The following is a 15,000-nucleotide window of genomic DNA, read 5'->3' as shown; positions in this document are numbered from 1 at the left end:
CCGGGTGTTTGTGGTTTGAGGACTGTAAAGCCCGATCAATTTGAGCCGGCAGCGCGTAAAGTAGGAGCTCACTATTTGGCAATGAAACTGACAGTGACGCTGAGAATGCCAATAGAAACGAAAACTGTCAGTTTATCAGAGCCATGCTCGAAGCTGGAAGACGTGGAGCATCTCGTGAAGCTTTATTTACAGATCGGAACCTTTTGGCGACTCTAAATCAAATCATCAATGACGCTGACTATCCGGGTCGGTAATGCAGAGTTTCATATGCAAAATAAAGAGCTTAGAGACATGTTTGCAGGACCGTCCGCCACTTTATTATTATTTATTTATTTATTCACTTATTTTTTCACATACCCGGAAGCTCTTTCACCACCTTACTGCATGTCTCTGATATGCGCAGAAAAAAATGAGAATGTAAACAGTCCTCCTACGCCCCGTTGTCCACATGAATCGTCCCGTTTCAACACACAACAACAACATGGGATGCAGAGATCCCGCAAGCCACAATCAATGATTAATAAACTGCAAATTAAACAAAGAAACTTCCAAACATGTGCAATGTTTTAAACATTCAGTTTACCTGTTTAAAACAGTAGCTTTTCACAGTTTAGTCGGTCTGGTTCTGCACAGTGTTCATTCACAATAGGCTCATTTCGATTGTAAATCTCGTAAATTTACGACTTTAAAAATCTTTTTTTTTTTTGGTGGCCCTAATACTCCGTCGGACCATAAGACCGATGTTTATAGAATTCAACTTTGCAGCAGCGCACACACATACATGTATCTGCAGACACCCTGGGTCCGCCTGCATTCTGCTGCTGGCGCTGTCTCACCCACATGACGTCAACGCGTCACATGACCCAAATCGAGCCGTTTCTGAAGTAGGGCGAAATGCGAGTGTGATTTGTCGTTGATTTTGTCAAATTTTACAAAAACCTCTGTTTGTCAACGGTAATTATTTGTTATTTTTGATACATTAGAACATATGGAATTTATCTGGATACTTATTTAAGCTTTGTCCCAGGGCATTACTAACCCTTTAACTGTGTTCTACATTTTCTCTGATAAACTGCTTTGTTTTGCTAAGTATTGTTGAAAAATGACAAAAGTATAGTTGACCGAGTTGAGCTGTTTGGGTCTGCTAATGTCCACAGCTCACTGAACGCACCACGCAGAGACGGTTGTTAGCTCTGAATTCTATCATCTGGGTTTTTACGTAAAAATAAGAGAGGGTGGTGGTGCATGAGACGGAATAAAGATGTTTGAGGAGCATAGATCCACTAATAAATAAAAAATAAGACTAAAAAACAACTGTTGGGGAGTGTTTTCTTCTGCTGTTTTTATTGTTAACCACAAAAAGAGACTTAAAACAGGTAAAGTCTTGGCGTCTCAGAGCAGGAAAGGGAGAGAGGGACACAACAGTATATTCTTCTCGTAACGAGTAAACGATTAAAAAAAAAAAAAAGTAGGCAGGCCGTTATCGACTTCCATACTCTCTTTACAATCGGTACCACCAACAAGAATTTCTTTTCTTTTTTTTTTTTTTTTTTTTAAGGACATTTTTGTGTAAGTATAGCAAACTCAATACAAAACTTTTTTTTTTTTACTTGCAGACTTTTAGCTTTGGAAGCTCATTTTCTACATTTTAATAAATGTGATTCTGGGTGCTCCATTGATGTAACTGTAGCAAAAAGAAAACAAGAGTCTCCACTTCAAAGAAGTTACAAAATTTATTTAAACAAAAAAAAACTTTTGGTTGATTATACCATGTTTACTTATTTAGGTCCTCCTTAAATTTAAAATATGTAGTTTATTAATGGTTGTTCTTTAATAAAAATAAAAATGAAAGTTTAGCCATATCTTTTCTGAAAAACCTGCTACACTTTCCCTCATGTATATCTCCAGTTCCCACGCAAAAGGGACTTTTAATGTTTTATCAAGAAAATCAAGGGTGTGCCTTGAGTATGTATTTTTGTATGTGTATGGCGTTTATTGCTATTGTTTTGTTTACAGTTCAATTGTTTACAGTTAAGAAGGAATAGATAAAAGTTTATTGTATATAATAATTTTTTATGTGTAACTGGGTCAACTTGTAATAAAAAAGCTTGACAAATGCATACTTAGTATGATTTGTTCAATATGTTTATGAATTTCTTTGTATAATATCAATGTGTTTAGTTTTCTAAGAATAGGTTTTGGGATCCTTCGTCTTTATTAGGATTTGTTGGTTTTTAATTTAAAATGAAAGATGAATTAAAGCAGTAGTGATTTTATTTTTAGAAAACATCTACAGTAGGAATGCAATAAACACCTTTGGTCTTGAAAAATTGGATTTTTCAGGAGGTCTTTGGTTTACTGAAGTATGCAGAGTCTGCATCCTGCAACAGAAAAAATGTTATTATCAGCTCAACTTGGGAAAATGCCAAATACATATCTTTCAAGGTTGAAAACTTGAAGAAATTTATAAATGAGGTACAGTTTTGAGGTGTTTACCAAGTTGCCTCAACACAGAATTCACCTGTAAAAAATTGTGTATAATTTCCTTCACACCAAACCTCCTTTATGGTAAACTAGTTGGAAACATTCTGTTCCTTTATGGCTGTCAGCTGTCACTGTCCAGCAGAGGCCACCAGACACTGGTCAGCCAGCACTGAGGAGAGCTTAATGTACCCCCCTGTCATCCTGTTCTTAGAGGAACCAAGCAAGGTCAGCAACAGCTGAGACCCCCAGCTGTTGACAGTTCCACATTTGACTAGCAATGTATTTTCATTTAATCCCTCCACTTCAAATGTACCAGTTTCTTTTTCTAAAACTGTCATAATCTCTGTACTTTGTGGGTTTGGTTGCCTCATCATTGCTGCATGTGTAAAGTTGATGAACTTACCAGCCCAGCTTTGAAATTCTGCACTCTTTTCTGTCCCAGCAAGTCAGTGGCAGTCCAGGCAAATGAGGGTGCATACTGCCACAAGTAGTAAAACACCAGGAAGGGTTGCTGGGCAATCCACATTTCCTTGACCCCGTTGGCAATTCCCACCAGCATTAAATGCACACAGCGGCTTGTTGGCATCTTATGTCCCTGGTTACCAACTGTTGTTACAGGCTTGCAACAAAAAAACAATATATTGTAAATATAATTTGGTACAAATTAGCTAATAATAGGATTGAAGGAGTCACCTTATTCAGTTCCTCTGTAAAGGCATTGTCTACAATCTGAGACTGCACAGGGCCAGGACATACTGTACTGATGAGTATTTTAGGAAAGTCTGTGAGCTCAGTTCGAAGGGAGTTGAAGAAACCCTGTGTACAAGCAACATCACAAACACTGATTACTACTAAACATTTTTTCGTTTCTAAATCAAATGTATATAAAAGCTATATTTGCTCCTCATCACAAATTAAAGCCAAATAAAGTTTGGAAAAAAGTTTGAGTAGAAAAAAATGCTGCACTCATGAACCTGAAGAGCATGTTTGCTGGCGGAGTATCCAGTTGCCAGGGGTGCTCCAGCAAGACCAACCACACTGCTGACGGTCACGATGCTCCCTCTGCCTCTCTGTGTCATGTGAGGCAGCACCTGTTTGGTCAAAGAGACTGTACCAAGGAAATTGAGCTCCATCAAGGCCTGGTACACATCAACACTGGTCTCCAAGCAGAGGGAGCGCTGGGATCGGCCTCCGTTGTTAATGAGGATGTCAATCTGAGAGCACAGGCGAAGGCGGCATTTAAAAGAAATGACCCAAGAGCAGCATTATTTAAAATTAGACTACTTTGAATTACTTTTGGTTTCAATATTAACTTTTCGTAATGAAATCTAAAATTCTGAAACAGCAGAAAAAACAAGAATATGTACATTTTAAAAAATTGAAGAAGTACCTTTCCGTTTTATGACATTTAACATACAACATTCTAATATAACACGTCTATCAAAAAGGTAGACATAGTGCAAATGTAAGGATCAAACACAGGAAGCTATTTCTTATGATTAGTGTAAAATTATGAGAAAAAGGCTACAGAAATTTTGGCAATAAAAAAAAACCTTATGTTTAAAGATGGTGCCAACTTCAAATATAAGTATAATGGATCACCCCACACTATAAACATGTTTTGTTTTTTTGAATAAATTGACACAAGACACTGGAAGGAAATAAAAAGAGAGAATTAACCTGATCGCATTATAAATCAACTTTAAAATTCCACTCCAATCATCTTTTGATCTATTTTAAAAGGATTCTCAGAGGTCTTTTAATATGATTTTACCGTTTAAAGCCAAAATAATAATAAAAAATAAATGAGACATTTTTTTGCAGAGCAGCAGAAGTTTATTATAAATTTGCCTCTGAGTTGTGGGTGAAACCATTGCCGCAGAGTCACCTATCCCAATTCCCCATCATCCCTTTTTTACCCTCTCTCCCGCAAGCTTACAGCCCCTCACACTCACAACCTAACACTAACTGTACAACAAAAACGGCAAGCAATATTGGGGCTATCTAGCTGATCAGTATTTAAGCCAGATTTCAACTCAGACGAGGAAAACAAAGACATACATGGATTTAGTCGAATAAAACATTACAAGGTGGTAAAAGTTGTACTTTTGCATATTAATTGGGAAAATACTGACAAATACAAAGACTTCTCAGCAGATAAAAATAAAGTTAATGAGAAAATACCTAAAATTGTTGGGTTTCTATTTCCTGCATGGATAAAATGAGTTTTTATTTCTAAATCCTGTACCTTTAGTATTTTGACTGAATTGAAATGCACATAGATAGAAATAGAAAAGCTTCATATAAACTTGTCAGAGGAAAGATATGCTTAGATGAAAATAAAAGCAAACTGTGATGGCCTTACCTGTCCAAAGTGCTGAATCACAGCTTTTGTTTTTTCCTCGTGTGTTGTTCTTTCCAACAAATCAAGTGGAAGAACAAGAATGTCCTCATCCTTCAGGTTAGAGGTCTCTGAAAGAACAAAACTTAATTCAGCTAAGCACAACAGAACGAAAAAGACTGATAGAGCCTTGATAGTTTTGTAATTAGACTTGGTGGAAAGTGAAATTGAAACTTTGGCTCAATACCTAAGCAATGCTGTTTCACTCTGTTTAATTCATCGTTCCTGCGAGCGGACAAAATAAGACGGGAGCCACACTTTGCCAGCTGAAAGGCCAGCTCTTCTCCGATCCCACTGGAGGCTCCAGTCACCCACACCACGAGTCCTTTCAGTTTAGACTCTGAACAGCACAATCACAACAGGAATGATGTTTAATGAATTAATAAACAATATATGAATGTTGAAAAACACAGTAGGTGAAACACTAGTTATAACACTGTTAAACAATTACCCTTAAGACTATTTAACAATCCACTTGGATGAAAAATCTGTTTTTGGTGTTCTTAACCTGTTTTAGCATTTTTCTCATGATGGAGGACATATATGAAAAAGATAAGCTTAAAATAGCATTTCTGAGTACTTATTTATTCAAATTGTTGTGAATCAGGAGCAAACAAAAGAAATGCAGATGGAAAAAACCTGTAGTTGTGACGTACAAAGTACAATCGGCAAGACACAAACTCCCTGCTCTGCTCTATTCTAGTGCATATACTTGTAGATGACTAGATCCATGTACGTCTTTGTTTTACTCGAATGAGCTGCTGTAAGCTAGAAGAGATTGTTAACAAAAAGATGAGGGAAAATTGGGGCAAGCTAACTCTGTGCAAAGCATTTTTTTTCTTTAATTATTTTTGTTTTTCTTCCAACCAAGATCCCAGATAGTTACAATGTTATGTGAGTACAAAAAGCACTAAAACGTGTCCAAAAATCTACTAAAAAAATCTATGAATCTTTTGTGTTCTAAGGAAAAATGCATGGATCTACTTAAGGTACAAGGGTCAAAGTTCTGCAAAAGTTTTATTTCTCTTGGTTGGTTCTCTACTTTGGAAACACGGCTCTACAAAAGTATTTTTAAGCTCGATTTCAAGAGAGAACATAAGAAAAGTTATAATTGACTATTTTAGTGACAAGGATTTGCTGTAGTTTACATAATAAAAGTTTTCACGGTTATGCGCAAATTGCAATTACAGTTGATATTGGCTCTATAGAACATCAGTAAAAAAAAATGCAAATGTCGATATTTTACTTTTAAAAGCTTTCCCCTTTTTTCAGACTTTACAGGTTTGACACCAAGGGGGCAGGTCACTTACCTGGCCTGTGCCCCATCAAGCTAGCTCGCAGCAGAGTGAAGTCTGCATCCGCGAAGATGAAACACAGCAAATGGATGAGTAAACCCAGTGGTAGGATATACCACAGCACACACATTAAGTCGCAATCCATCAGTAGAAAATATCAAATTAAGTCAAACAACACAGTGATAGTTAATAGCGGCACAGCTAACGGAGATGCTAATAGACTGTGACGTCATTTCCTTCTAAAGATTTTCAGAACTAAAGCTCAAAGTCTAAAATCATCCTTTTCTTAATTTAAAAATTGATGTGTTTGTCCGGACATTAATTATGGAATGTTTAGAAAAATATTCAAGAAAATCCAGTCTTATTTTGTTTTCAAAATTTACCCCTTTTATCCGTAGCAAAAGGTGTGTCCTTGACTTTATCTTAAAAACAACTATTCAATAATAATCTGTTTTGTTATTCTAGTTTTTTGCAACCATAACCTTTTACTTTACTTGAATATGAATGTGTAGAAACCATAGTAAAGACTTAAAGCAATGGCGGGATTTTTGGAACAAACCATTTACCATAACACCATATGACTAGTCATTGATGAACAAATCAATTAACCTATGGTAATACCCTATTAGAAAGTTGAATGGATAGGTGAATTTTAAAAAAAGACCATTATAAAGACAAACAATCTCAAACATGATCCTAAAAGAAATACTTTCAATAAGGTTTTGCTTCTATTGCAAAAGTGATTGGTGCAAAGAATATATAACACAGCTCCAATAAAATGTGTTTAACACAAAAATGTTTGAGTTCCTATCTGTCTGCTTAGCTGCCAGACAGAGCAAATAGGACATTTACTCCATTACTCCAACACACAACTATGTTCCATATCTATATAATTTATATCTATACTGTCTTTAAATCTCTTGTAATTCACACCAAGCAAAAGATTACAAAAAAGTGATCTACCAGATATGAGGAGAACCAGTTTAGAGCAGATCCAGATAACCAGTTTTTCAACCTGTCCAAGAGGAAATGACAAAGGAAAGAACATTTTTACATTTAAAAAAATGCTTATCAACTAAAGAGCAGGAAAGTTACACATTTTTAGAAAATGGGTTTAAACCTGTGCAGTACCATCTAATTTGTAGAAAAAAACTACTACTAATAATAATAACTATAATAACAATACAATAATAGTTATAATAATAACTCAAACAATACTCAAAACAGTAACTATTAGTCACAACTGTTATGACTGGCTAATGTTAATCTTTTTGTGTTCTTATTTTTAATTGAGTGTGTTTACATCTTCTCACTATCGTAACCTTTGTTTACATCATTTACATTAGGCACCTTGTGGTCTTCACATGTTGACAAAAGGTGCATTATAAATAAAGTGATTCATTGATTAATTGGTTGAAAAAAAGGGAAGAAAATTTGCTGTCCACTTTATAGACCTTTCATTTTTTTTGTTCTATTTTTTGTCTTTTTGCCTGTATATTTCAAAAACAGTATTTATTTATTTATTTGTCAGTACATTTATTCTCACATTTAATATTTGCCCTTTAAATTGTATATTTTGTATATGGGATATGGGTTTCATTTTTATAAATACTGTTCAATTTCACATGTTGCAATAAAACACATAAGTTATCACAAATCTATAAAACGTTTAAAACCTATTAGGTTTACCCTTTTCACTAATAAAAAAACACTGGTAAAATATGTTGATGTTTTATTTTATTTTTTACAACAATTTCCTTGCTTTGCACCTCTATTTTAAATCATAATTCAAAACCCACTTTGTTGTATAACGCTATCTGCGCATGTGTGCAGCAAGACACATCTCTTTAGGAATGATGTCATGTTTTTCGAATACGCAGCCTGCAACATCCGGGTCCTGCCACTGACTCGTTGCTTCCTTGAAGCTAACGTTAGCTAGCAAGCTGTCAAACCTGTCAAGTGGAGAGGCAGGGATAGACGATCCAGCCTCCCCTGGCTTAGCCGCGCAAACCTTCGCTCTCCCTATTCCCTTACATACGACAAATTGAATAATTCGTTTCCTCGCCACGTGAGATAATGTGATGCGTTGCAGGCGCGCGCAAAAGGGGACCGCCGCATTTCCACTGTTTATACACTGAATCTTGAGTGACGACTTCTTATTGCTAGCGAATAGGCTAGCTAGCTAAGGTAAACTACCGCAAAACCCTATTTTTTGCGTTGTACATTTTGTGCCGGGAAGTACAAACGCCTGGATCTTATTCTTGTCGCATTTTTTTTTTTCACTTCTAGCGGCTGTTTTGATATTCGGTAAGTCGTAAAATGTTTAACGTTTTCAAAAATAACTGTTAAGTCCAGAAGTGTTGTGAGCTATCAGTGCTAAGTTAGCATACCGATGGTAGATTAGCAAGGCCGACGGCTTTGCTCGCCTTTTAACATTTTAGCAAAACGTGATCGAGTAGGCCTATTGTAGATAGCTTTGGGGCAGAAGGGTCAAGGCCCTCAATTAGGCAAGGCTGTTTGAGTACCAGATGAGACCATACAAATTTAACTACTCGCTGTAAATTAATGCCCTGGTACGTACTGAGCAAGTGCATGCTACTAACCATGTAACTTCATCATTAGCATTAGTGTAACATTTTGTCAAAGGTTGAGCTTGGTAGTTCTTTTGGAGAAACTGGTCACACAGGTAAAGCTGGGATTATTGGCTTTAGGCATCAAACTGTGCCTTTAACTTGGTTTAACCAGTGCTATATTGTTTAAAATACGAATGTCAGAAGTCTGCACTTATAGATTTTTGTAAATAGCTGTCAAAAATGTTTTTGTTTCTGTACATTTGTCATAGACCTTAAACGAGTGTTAAATGTAAGGCGTTTCAATTCTATTGACACAAATAACTTTCTGAATACATATCCAAAACTGATTCATTGGTCTTCTATTTATGTTCCAAAGCAAGGACCTAAACTCAGCGTTACGATGCTAATCTTAGGTTTTATGACACCCTATAATTTTACCTATCTGAGATGAAACGTGGTAACTTGTTGCTATTGGTTTAGTATTGCCAATGAACAATCTTACATTTGCTTACGTTTCAAGAATTATTGGTTATTTTATATAGTAAATTTGTTTTGTAACTTTAGAATAATTTAAACTTGTATTTTTACAATCCACTGCTCACTTTCTTTATTTAAAGCAACACTGAATTCATAAACACTTCGTAAATAATTCTTGATAAGTTGCCACAATAATAAACGGTTCTATGAAAGTCTAATGCTTTTGGTATTTGGTATTGTTTTTTTTTTCTTTATTATTATTATTATATTATATATTTTTTAATTTAAGCATTTGAAAAGTGTTTGTCCATTAGTCTTTTCTCATGTGCATATTAATCACAGCATAGCATTTTATGTTTATTTCATCCATATTCTGAGGCTTTATTCCAAAGATGCGTTTGACTTCCCTTTTTGTTGTTGTTTGTACAAGGGATTTTTTTGTATTTTTTTTCTGTCATGTTTTATTACTTGTACACTTTAAAATAACTTTTTCCTGAAAGAAACTAGGGCTATGTCTGAATTCCCTCTATACTTCAAAACTTTATAGTGCAGGACTATTTAGTGCCCTTGATGTTGAAAGCAGTTGGGACACCATGCTCACTTTTTTTAATAGCAAATATGATTCTCCAGCCTTCCTGAAGTAAAAACCTTATAAATACAAACATTTTATAAAGACTATTTATGAATCCACTGTATTCTGATTATGAAAACTGGATGTTTAAAAATATATATACTTTTTTTTACATGAAAAATTGGCAAAGCACAATCATTGTGGTATAAATTTACCAATCTAGTGAGCATCAATGAACATTGTTTTTTTTACAGAAACTTTCAGGGATATTCTAAGGCACTAAATTTTTGAATTATAGACTCGGACAACTTGGCAAAAATGATGAACATACTATATACTGCCCCATGTTGTGTAGGAATTCAGACAACCTAAATCTATTAGAATATTGAAGAATAATAGATTGGGTGTTTACTTACACTTCTGAAATTGCTTTTGACTGTTTATTCCTAAAATGTCTTACCTTGATATTTTTCGTTTACTTTTTGTTAACAGGCTTTTAGGGGGACACAATGGGTGCATTTCTGGACAAGCCAAAGATGGAAAAACATAATTCCCATGGGGAGGGAAACGACCTGAAGTTTGGGCTGAGCAGCATGCAGGGATGGCGGGTTCAGATGGAGGATTGCCACACAGCAGTAATTGGTTTGCCTCAAGGTCTTGACCTCTGGTCATTTTTTGCTGTATATGATGGGCATGCTGGTTCTCTGGTGGCCAATTACTGCTGTGAGCACCTGCTAGAGCACATCACTAGTAGTCCAGATTTCAAGAGTGCTCTGCAGGAGGAAGAATCTGTGGATAAAGTTAAGGATGGCATCCGCTCTGGATTCTTGCTATTTGACGAACACATGCGAAACTTGTCTGAAAAGAAGCATAGTAGCGACCGCAGTGGCTCCACTGCTGTAGGGGTGATGATTTCTCCAAGCCATTTCTACTTTATCAACTGTGGGGACTCGCGTGGAATCCTTAGCAGGGACAGACATGTGAAATTCTTCACACAGGATCACAAACCAACCAACCCACTAGAGAAGGAAAGGATCCAGAATGCCGGTGGCTCAGTCATGATCCAGCGAGTTAATGGGTCTCTAGCTGTATCAAGAGCTCTGGGTGATTTCGACTATAAGTGTGTGGATGGCAAAGGCCCCACAGAGCAGCTTGTCTCTCCAGAGCCTGAAGTTTATGCAATAGGCAGACGTGAGGAAGATGAATTCATTATACTAGCTTGTGATGGCATCTGGGATGTTATGGGGAACGAGGAAGTGTGTAGCTTTGTGAGATCAAGATTACAGGTCACAGATGATCTTGAAAAAGTCTGCAATGAAATTGTTGACACCTGCTTGTACAAGGTATGACATGTTCACGACACTTTCACTAGCACTTTGCACTAATCAGTCCTGTACCAGATTTTTATTCAATCTTTTGTTCTTTATTTTCCACAGGGCAGTCGAGATAATATGAGTGTTGTGTTAATCTGCTTTCCCGGGGCCCCAAAGGTATCTCCAGAAGCAGTGGAACGAGAGATGGAACTGGACAAGTTCTTGGAGGCTAGAGTTGAAGGTAGAAACGAGAAACTTACATTTGTTTGAACTAAAGAGGTCTGTTTAAGTAGCGTTTTAGGGCTTGTCTACTGTATGGAAACCAGTTTGAAAATCTTTAGTTGTGCAGACTTTTTAACGATTGTGTTGTCACTGACTTGCGTAATTACAGAAACTGATGTTCAGACATAAATGTACTTATAGTATTTTCACTTTTGATTATATTTTGCGGCTAAACATGTTGGCACTTGCAAAAAAAAACAAAGGTATTGCCCGTAGCTTTCACTTTGAGTAAGTAATCTCTCATGACAAAATTGTCGTCAGACTATGAGAACCTTGATAGATGAGTCAGTCACATTAATTGCTTTGGTAAGATTTATTTCAAGCATAACAACCAAGAAGAGATCTGACTTGTACAGACAAGCTAAACATTTGTTTTTGAGGATTTGGGTACACTTAATAATTAAGGGTACTAGATTAGTACCACCTGGGTAACGTGGAGTTTTTATTAGTTTACTCAATTGTTTTATCACATGACAATAGTCATCACATGTTAAAAAATGTTTGTTTATTGCTCTTGTTTTTCGAATTTATGAGTCTTTTAAAATTTTGTTTACTGTGGAAATTAATTTCTCTTTCTAGTGTAAAATCTTGACTTGCCTAGTGAGTGGACATTTTAATGGAGAAATATTTATAAATGAAAATAAAATTTTTGCTCCTCTCCTAGGGCTGGCAATTCAGTTGAATTTGCAATATTGTTGTGTTACAGTGAACCCCCTTTTATGTCCTTGTCACGTGACACATTATATGAAAGTACTAGTCCAGTACAGCAGTGGTTCTCAATGGCCACACACCAGTGTTGGTCCGTGGGACAGTTGGTACCAGGCCGCATGGAAATAAGCACGACCTACAATTTTTTCCGTTTTCTTTACAATATGATTCTGAAGGAAGTTTCGTTTTTAAAATGACTTGATTCTCCCCACCACATCCGATTCATTTTTGACGCAAGTTAAGTCACTGAGTCACATGCTAAAAATCCTTCTGCTATAACCTTTGTGCTATCCTAGGGATGTTGATGTTGGGAGTGGGGTCATCTGGACCCCACAAGACAGTGTGCTGAACTTTTTTATTTTAATGATTTTTGATTTTCACTTCTGTCCGTGGCAGACATAAAATCCTGTCCACCTTCATCCACATTTGTCATGGAATGGATAACACATGGAATGGATAACACATCAATGTAAGGGTTGAGTCATCTGGAACCCATAAGATGGCACAAAGGTTTAGTGGCTGCGCCACCTGCTAAATTGAAACCCCCAAGCTAGCAAAGTTAGCAAAAACAAACATACTTGGATAGTTTCTTTTTGCAGAAAAGCTGCATCTAACAGATAAAAGCCACAACCAAAAATGGATTTATTGCGACAGTTGCTCCCATGCACGAAACCCGTTTTGCAAAGTGTGGCAACCAGCTGTCTAATGTTATGAGGATGATGCTACTAAAGTTGTGCAAACGGTGTATTCACATTTATTATGATATTTTGAAAATGCCAGTTTTAGTGACTTGCCTTTTTTTATTTTTTTGAAATCTTTGTATTTAGTCATCGCTCCTTAGAGATTGGAAGAGGCAGAAGCTGGGCCCAATCAAAATTCTTAACTTCCCCCAAGCCCTTCTCCCTTCGTCTTCATTTTGCCCTCCAAACGGAGAGTTATAGAAAAAATAGTCTCTTATATTTTGGACGTCACTTTTGTTTGATGACCCACCAGTAGTCGCCTGTCCGCTTTTTTTTTTGTTTGTTTGTTTTTAATCTCAGAAGTCTGAATCTGTGAATATCTCACTGGCTTAACTTAGCTTTACTGAACTGTTTTTGTATGCCTCCTGCTCAAATTAGCGCCACAATAAATTGCGGTGATCCGGTCATGATATGCAGACTTCAAAGTCAGTCCTTGAGGGCCATTGTCCTACATGTTTTCCTACCAACCTGCCATTGAAGCTCCTTTTTGGCCAAACACACCTGATCCAGGTAATGATCAGCCGATTAGGCAGGGTTTCTGGAAAACCAGCAAGAGGCTGGGTCTCAACTACAATTTTTTTACACCCCTGTAGTAGAGTATTTATAGTAGAGTATTTATCTGGAATAATAAGCTTGACATATAAAGAGTAGATCATAACGAGGATAAATTAAATATTATTTACTGATCGGACGACACCATCCAATTTTCGATCGAGTCACCAATCCCACGATTGGATCGGGACATACCTAGTTCCTACACAAAATCTAGTGTACAAATAAAGTCGATATTTTACAGAAGATGAACTTCACCCCCAAAAGTTAAAGGAAACTAGAAGCTAAAAAACAAAAAAAAATTGGACACCCACTTTAACCTCGTAAAGACCGGATCACGTGCTAAACTTCTGACTCCCAGCATGTTGGGAAGTTAAATATCACCCAATGAGGTTCACTACTGCAGGAGCAAACCACTGTCCTTGGTCCATGACCACCCCATTATTTTCCCCTCATTCAAAAACAAGCCTGTTTTAACTACGGATAGATGAGTCTAAGTGATGATCAGGGTGTCCTTAAATCTAAAAATATCCATGTAGAATTAGGGCTGGGTGATATGGGAATTTTCATATTGCGATATCGTTTTTTTCATTTTGTGCGATAACGATATTAAAAATGATATAAATCAAATAATCAAAGTAATCTTTATTGCAAAGAGCTTTAGGACTTCAGATTTTTACACCTTAACTTTGCCCCCCCCATTAAATCTTAGTTAGTTCAAATTAAACTTTCATTATTTTTTGTATTAACTGTAGTATTGAAACTAACTGTGAGGAACATTTAAATTTTCTAAATAAATATTGTACATATACATAATGTACACAATAGTTAAACCATAACGGTGGTATGTTTTCAATAGGCTGTACAGAATTTCTGATTTATTTTCTGACTGCAGCACATACATGTTCATTTCAAATTAAAATTAAGTCTTAAAAACATTGTTCTAAAGCAGCAAATATATTGCAGTTATTTTTATATTATTTTCTAATTTCTTCTGAACATAAACTATAGGTTCTGCTGTGCAGCAGAAGATAATAAAATGTAAACTTAAAATAAACAGTTCTGATAATAGATTTAATCATCATTTCACTCAGTCATCTGACATGTGTACATGTTGGAGGATTGATCAAACACATAAGATCTCTTCATTTAGTGTCATGTCAGGAGTCGTTAAAACAAGTTTATTTTACTATTATTAGATCACCTCATTAAGAAATTAGCATAAACGGAACAAATGTAACAAATTCATTATTGATACACAATAAAACAACAAATTATTCTAATTCGAAGCTCTATACAAAAGCTTTTGGTTAATATTTAAAAAAAAAACCTCAAACTCGCGGCTGTTACGAGCACACGCAGTCTCTCCTTCTCTCCTCTTTCAGCCCCGCGTGACACGTGACGCGCGGCAATAGACAGACTGTCTCCTTTTTCTTTTTCAAGGAGGTTCTCCTTTAAATCAGGTGTTTAAACTCCTGATTTTAAAGCGTGTCTTCTCTCCCTCACACTCTGTGGATCTGTCGGTCACAAACAGCTGTGGAAGAAAAGTCCTGTTGGACCGAACCATTTTCAATGTAGAGGAGGGGGGTCCGGTGATGACGTTT

At 36.3% G+C, this 15,000-nt stretch overlaps 2 protein-coding genes across 5 annotated transcripts in view; one reads left to right on the top strand and one right to left on the bottom strand.

Annotated features, from left to right (window-relative positions):
• dhrs7 (dehydrogenase/reductase (SDR family) member 7) overlaps nt 1–6,433 on the bottom strand; it is a 21,367-nt gene extending 14,934 nt beyond the window's left edge. Inside the window, exons 1-7 of one of the 2 annotated variants that reach the window (XM_024266108.2) lie at nt 6,196–6,433; nt 5,073–5,225; nt 4,850–4,956; nt 3,459–3,698; nt 3,178–3,300; nt 2,888–3,103; nt 2,315–2,381 (exon numbers count right to left, since the gene is read on the bottom strand). In XM_024266108.2, coding sequence (XP_024121876.1) covers nt 2,340–2,381; nt 2,888–3,103; nt 3,178–3,300; nt 3,459–3,698; nt 4,850–4,956; nt 5,073–5,225; nt 6,196–6,325 — 1,011 coding nt within the window. In that variant the 5' untranslated portion in view covers nt 6,326–6,433 and the 3' untranslated portion in view covers nt 2,315–2,339. Of the gene's footprint in view, nt 1–1,320; nt 2,382–2,887; nt 3,104–3,177; nt 3,301–3,458; nt 3,699–4,849; nt 4,957–5,072; nt 5,226–6,195 lie in introns of those variants that run through there. The other variant, XM_024266099.2, reaches the window with a different exon arrangement.
• A 1,601-nt stretch (nt 6,434–8,034) lies between these two features.
• The window catches only part of ppm1aa (protein phosphatase, Mg2+/Mn2+ dependent, 1Aa), a 17,490-nt gene continuing 10,524 nt past the window's right edge, over nt 8,035–15,000 (top strand). The window contains exons 1-4 of one of the 3 annotated variants that reach the window (XM_024265981.2): nt 8,036–8,367; nt 8,470–8,487; nt 10,294–11,144; nt 11,238–11,355. In XM_024265981.2, the coding sequence (XP_024121749.1) occupies nt 10,311–11,144; nt 11,238–11,355 (952 nt within the window). In that variant the 5' untranslated portion in view covers nt 8,036–8,367; nt 8,470–8,487; nt 10,294–10,310. Of the gene's footprint in view, nt 8,488–10,293; nt 11,145–11,237; nt 11,356–15,000 lie in introns of all 3 variants that reach the window. The other 2 variants (XM_024265989.2, XM_024266003.2) reach the window with 2 other exon arrangements.

This window comes from Oryzias melastigma, linkage group LG22, assembly GCF_002922805.2.
Source record: "Oryzias melastigma strain HK-1 linkage group LG22, ASM292280v2, whole genome shotgun sequence".
In the NCBI taxonomy this organism is placed as follows: Eukaryota; Metazoa; Chordata; class Actinopteri; order Beloniformes; family Adrianichthyidae; genus Oryzias; species Oryzias melastigma.
This window is presented reverse-complemented; position numbering and strand designations above follow the sequence as displayed.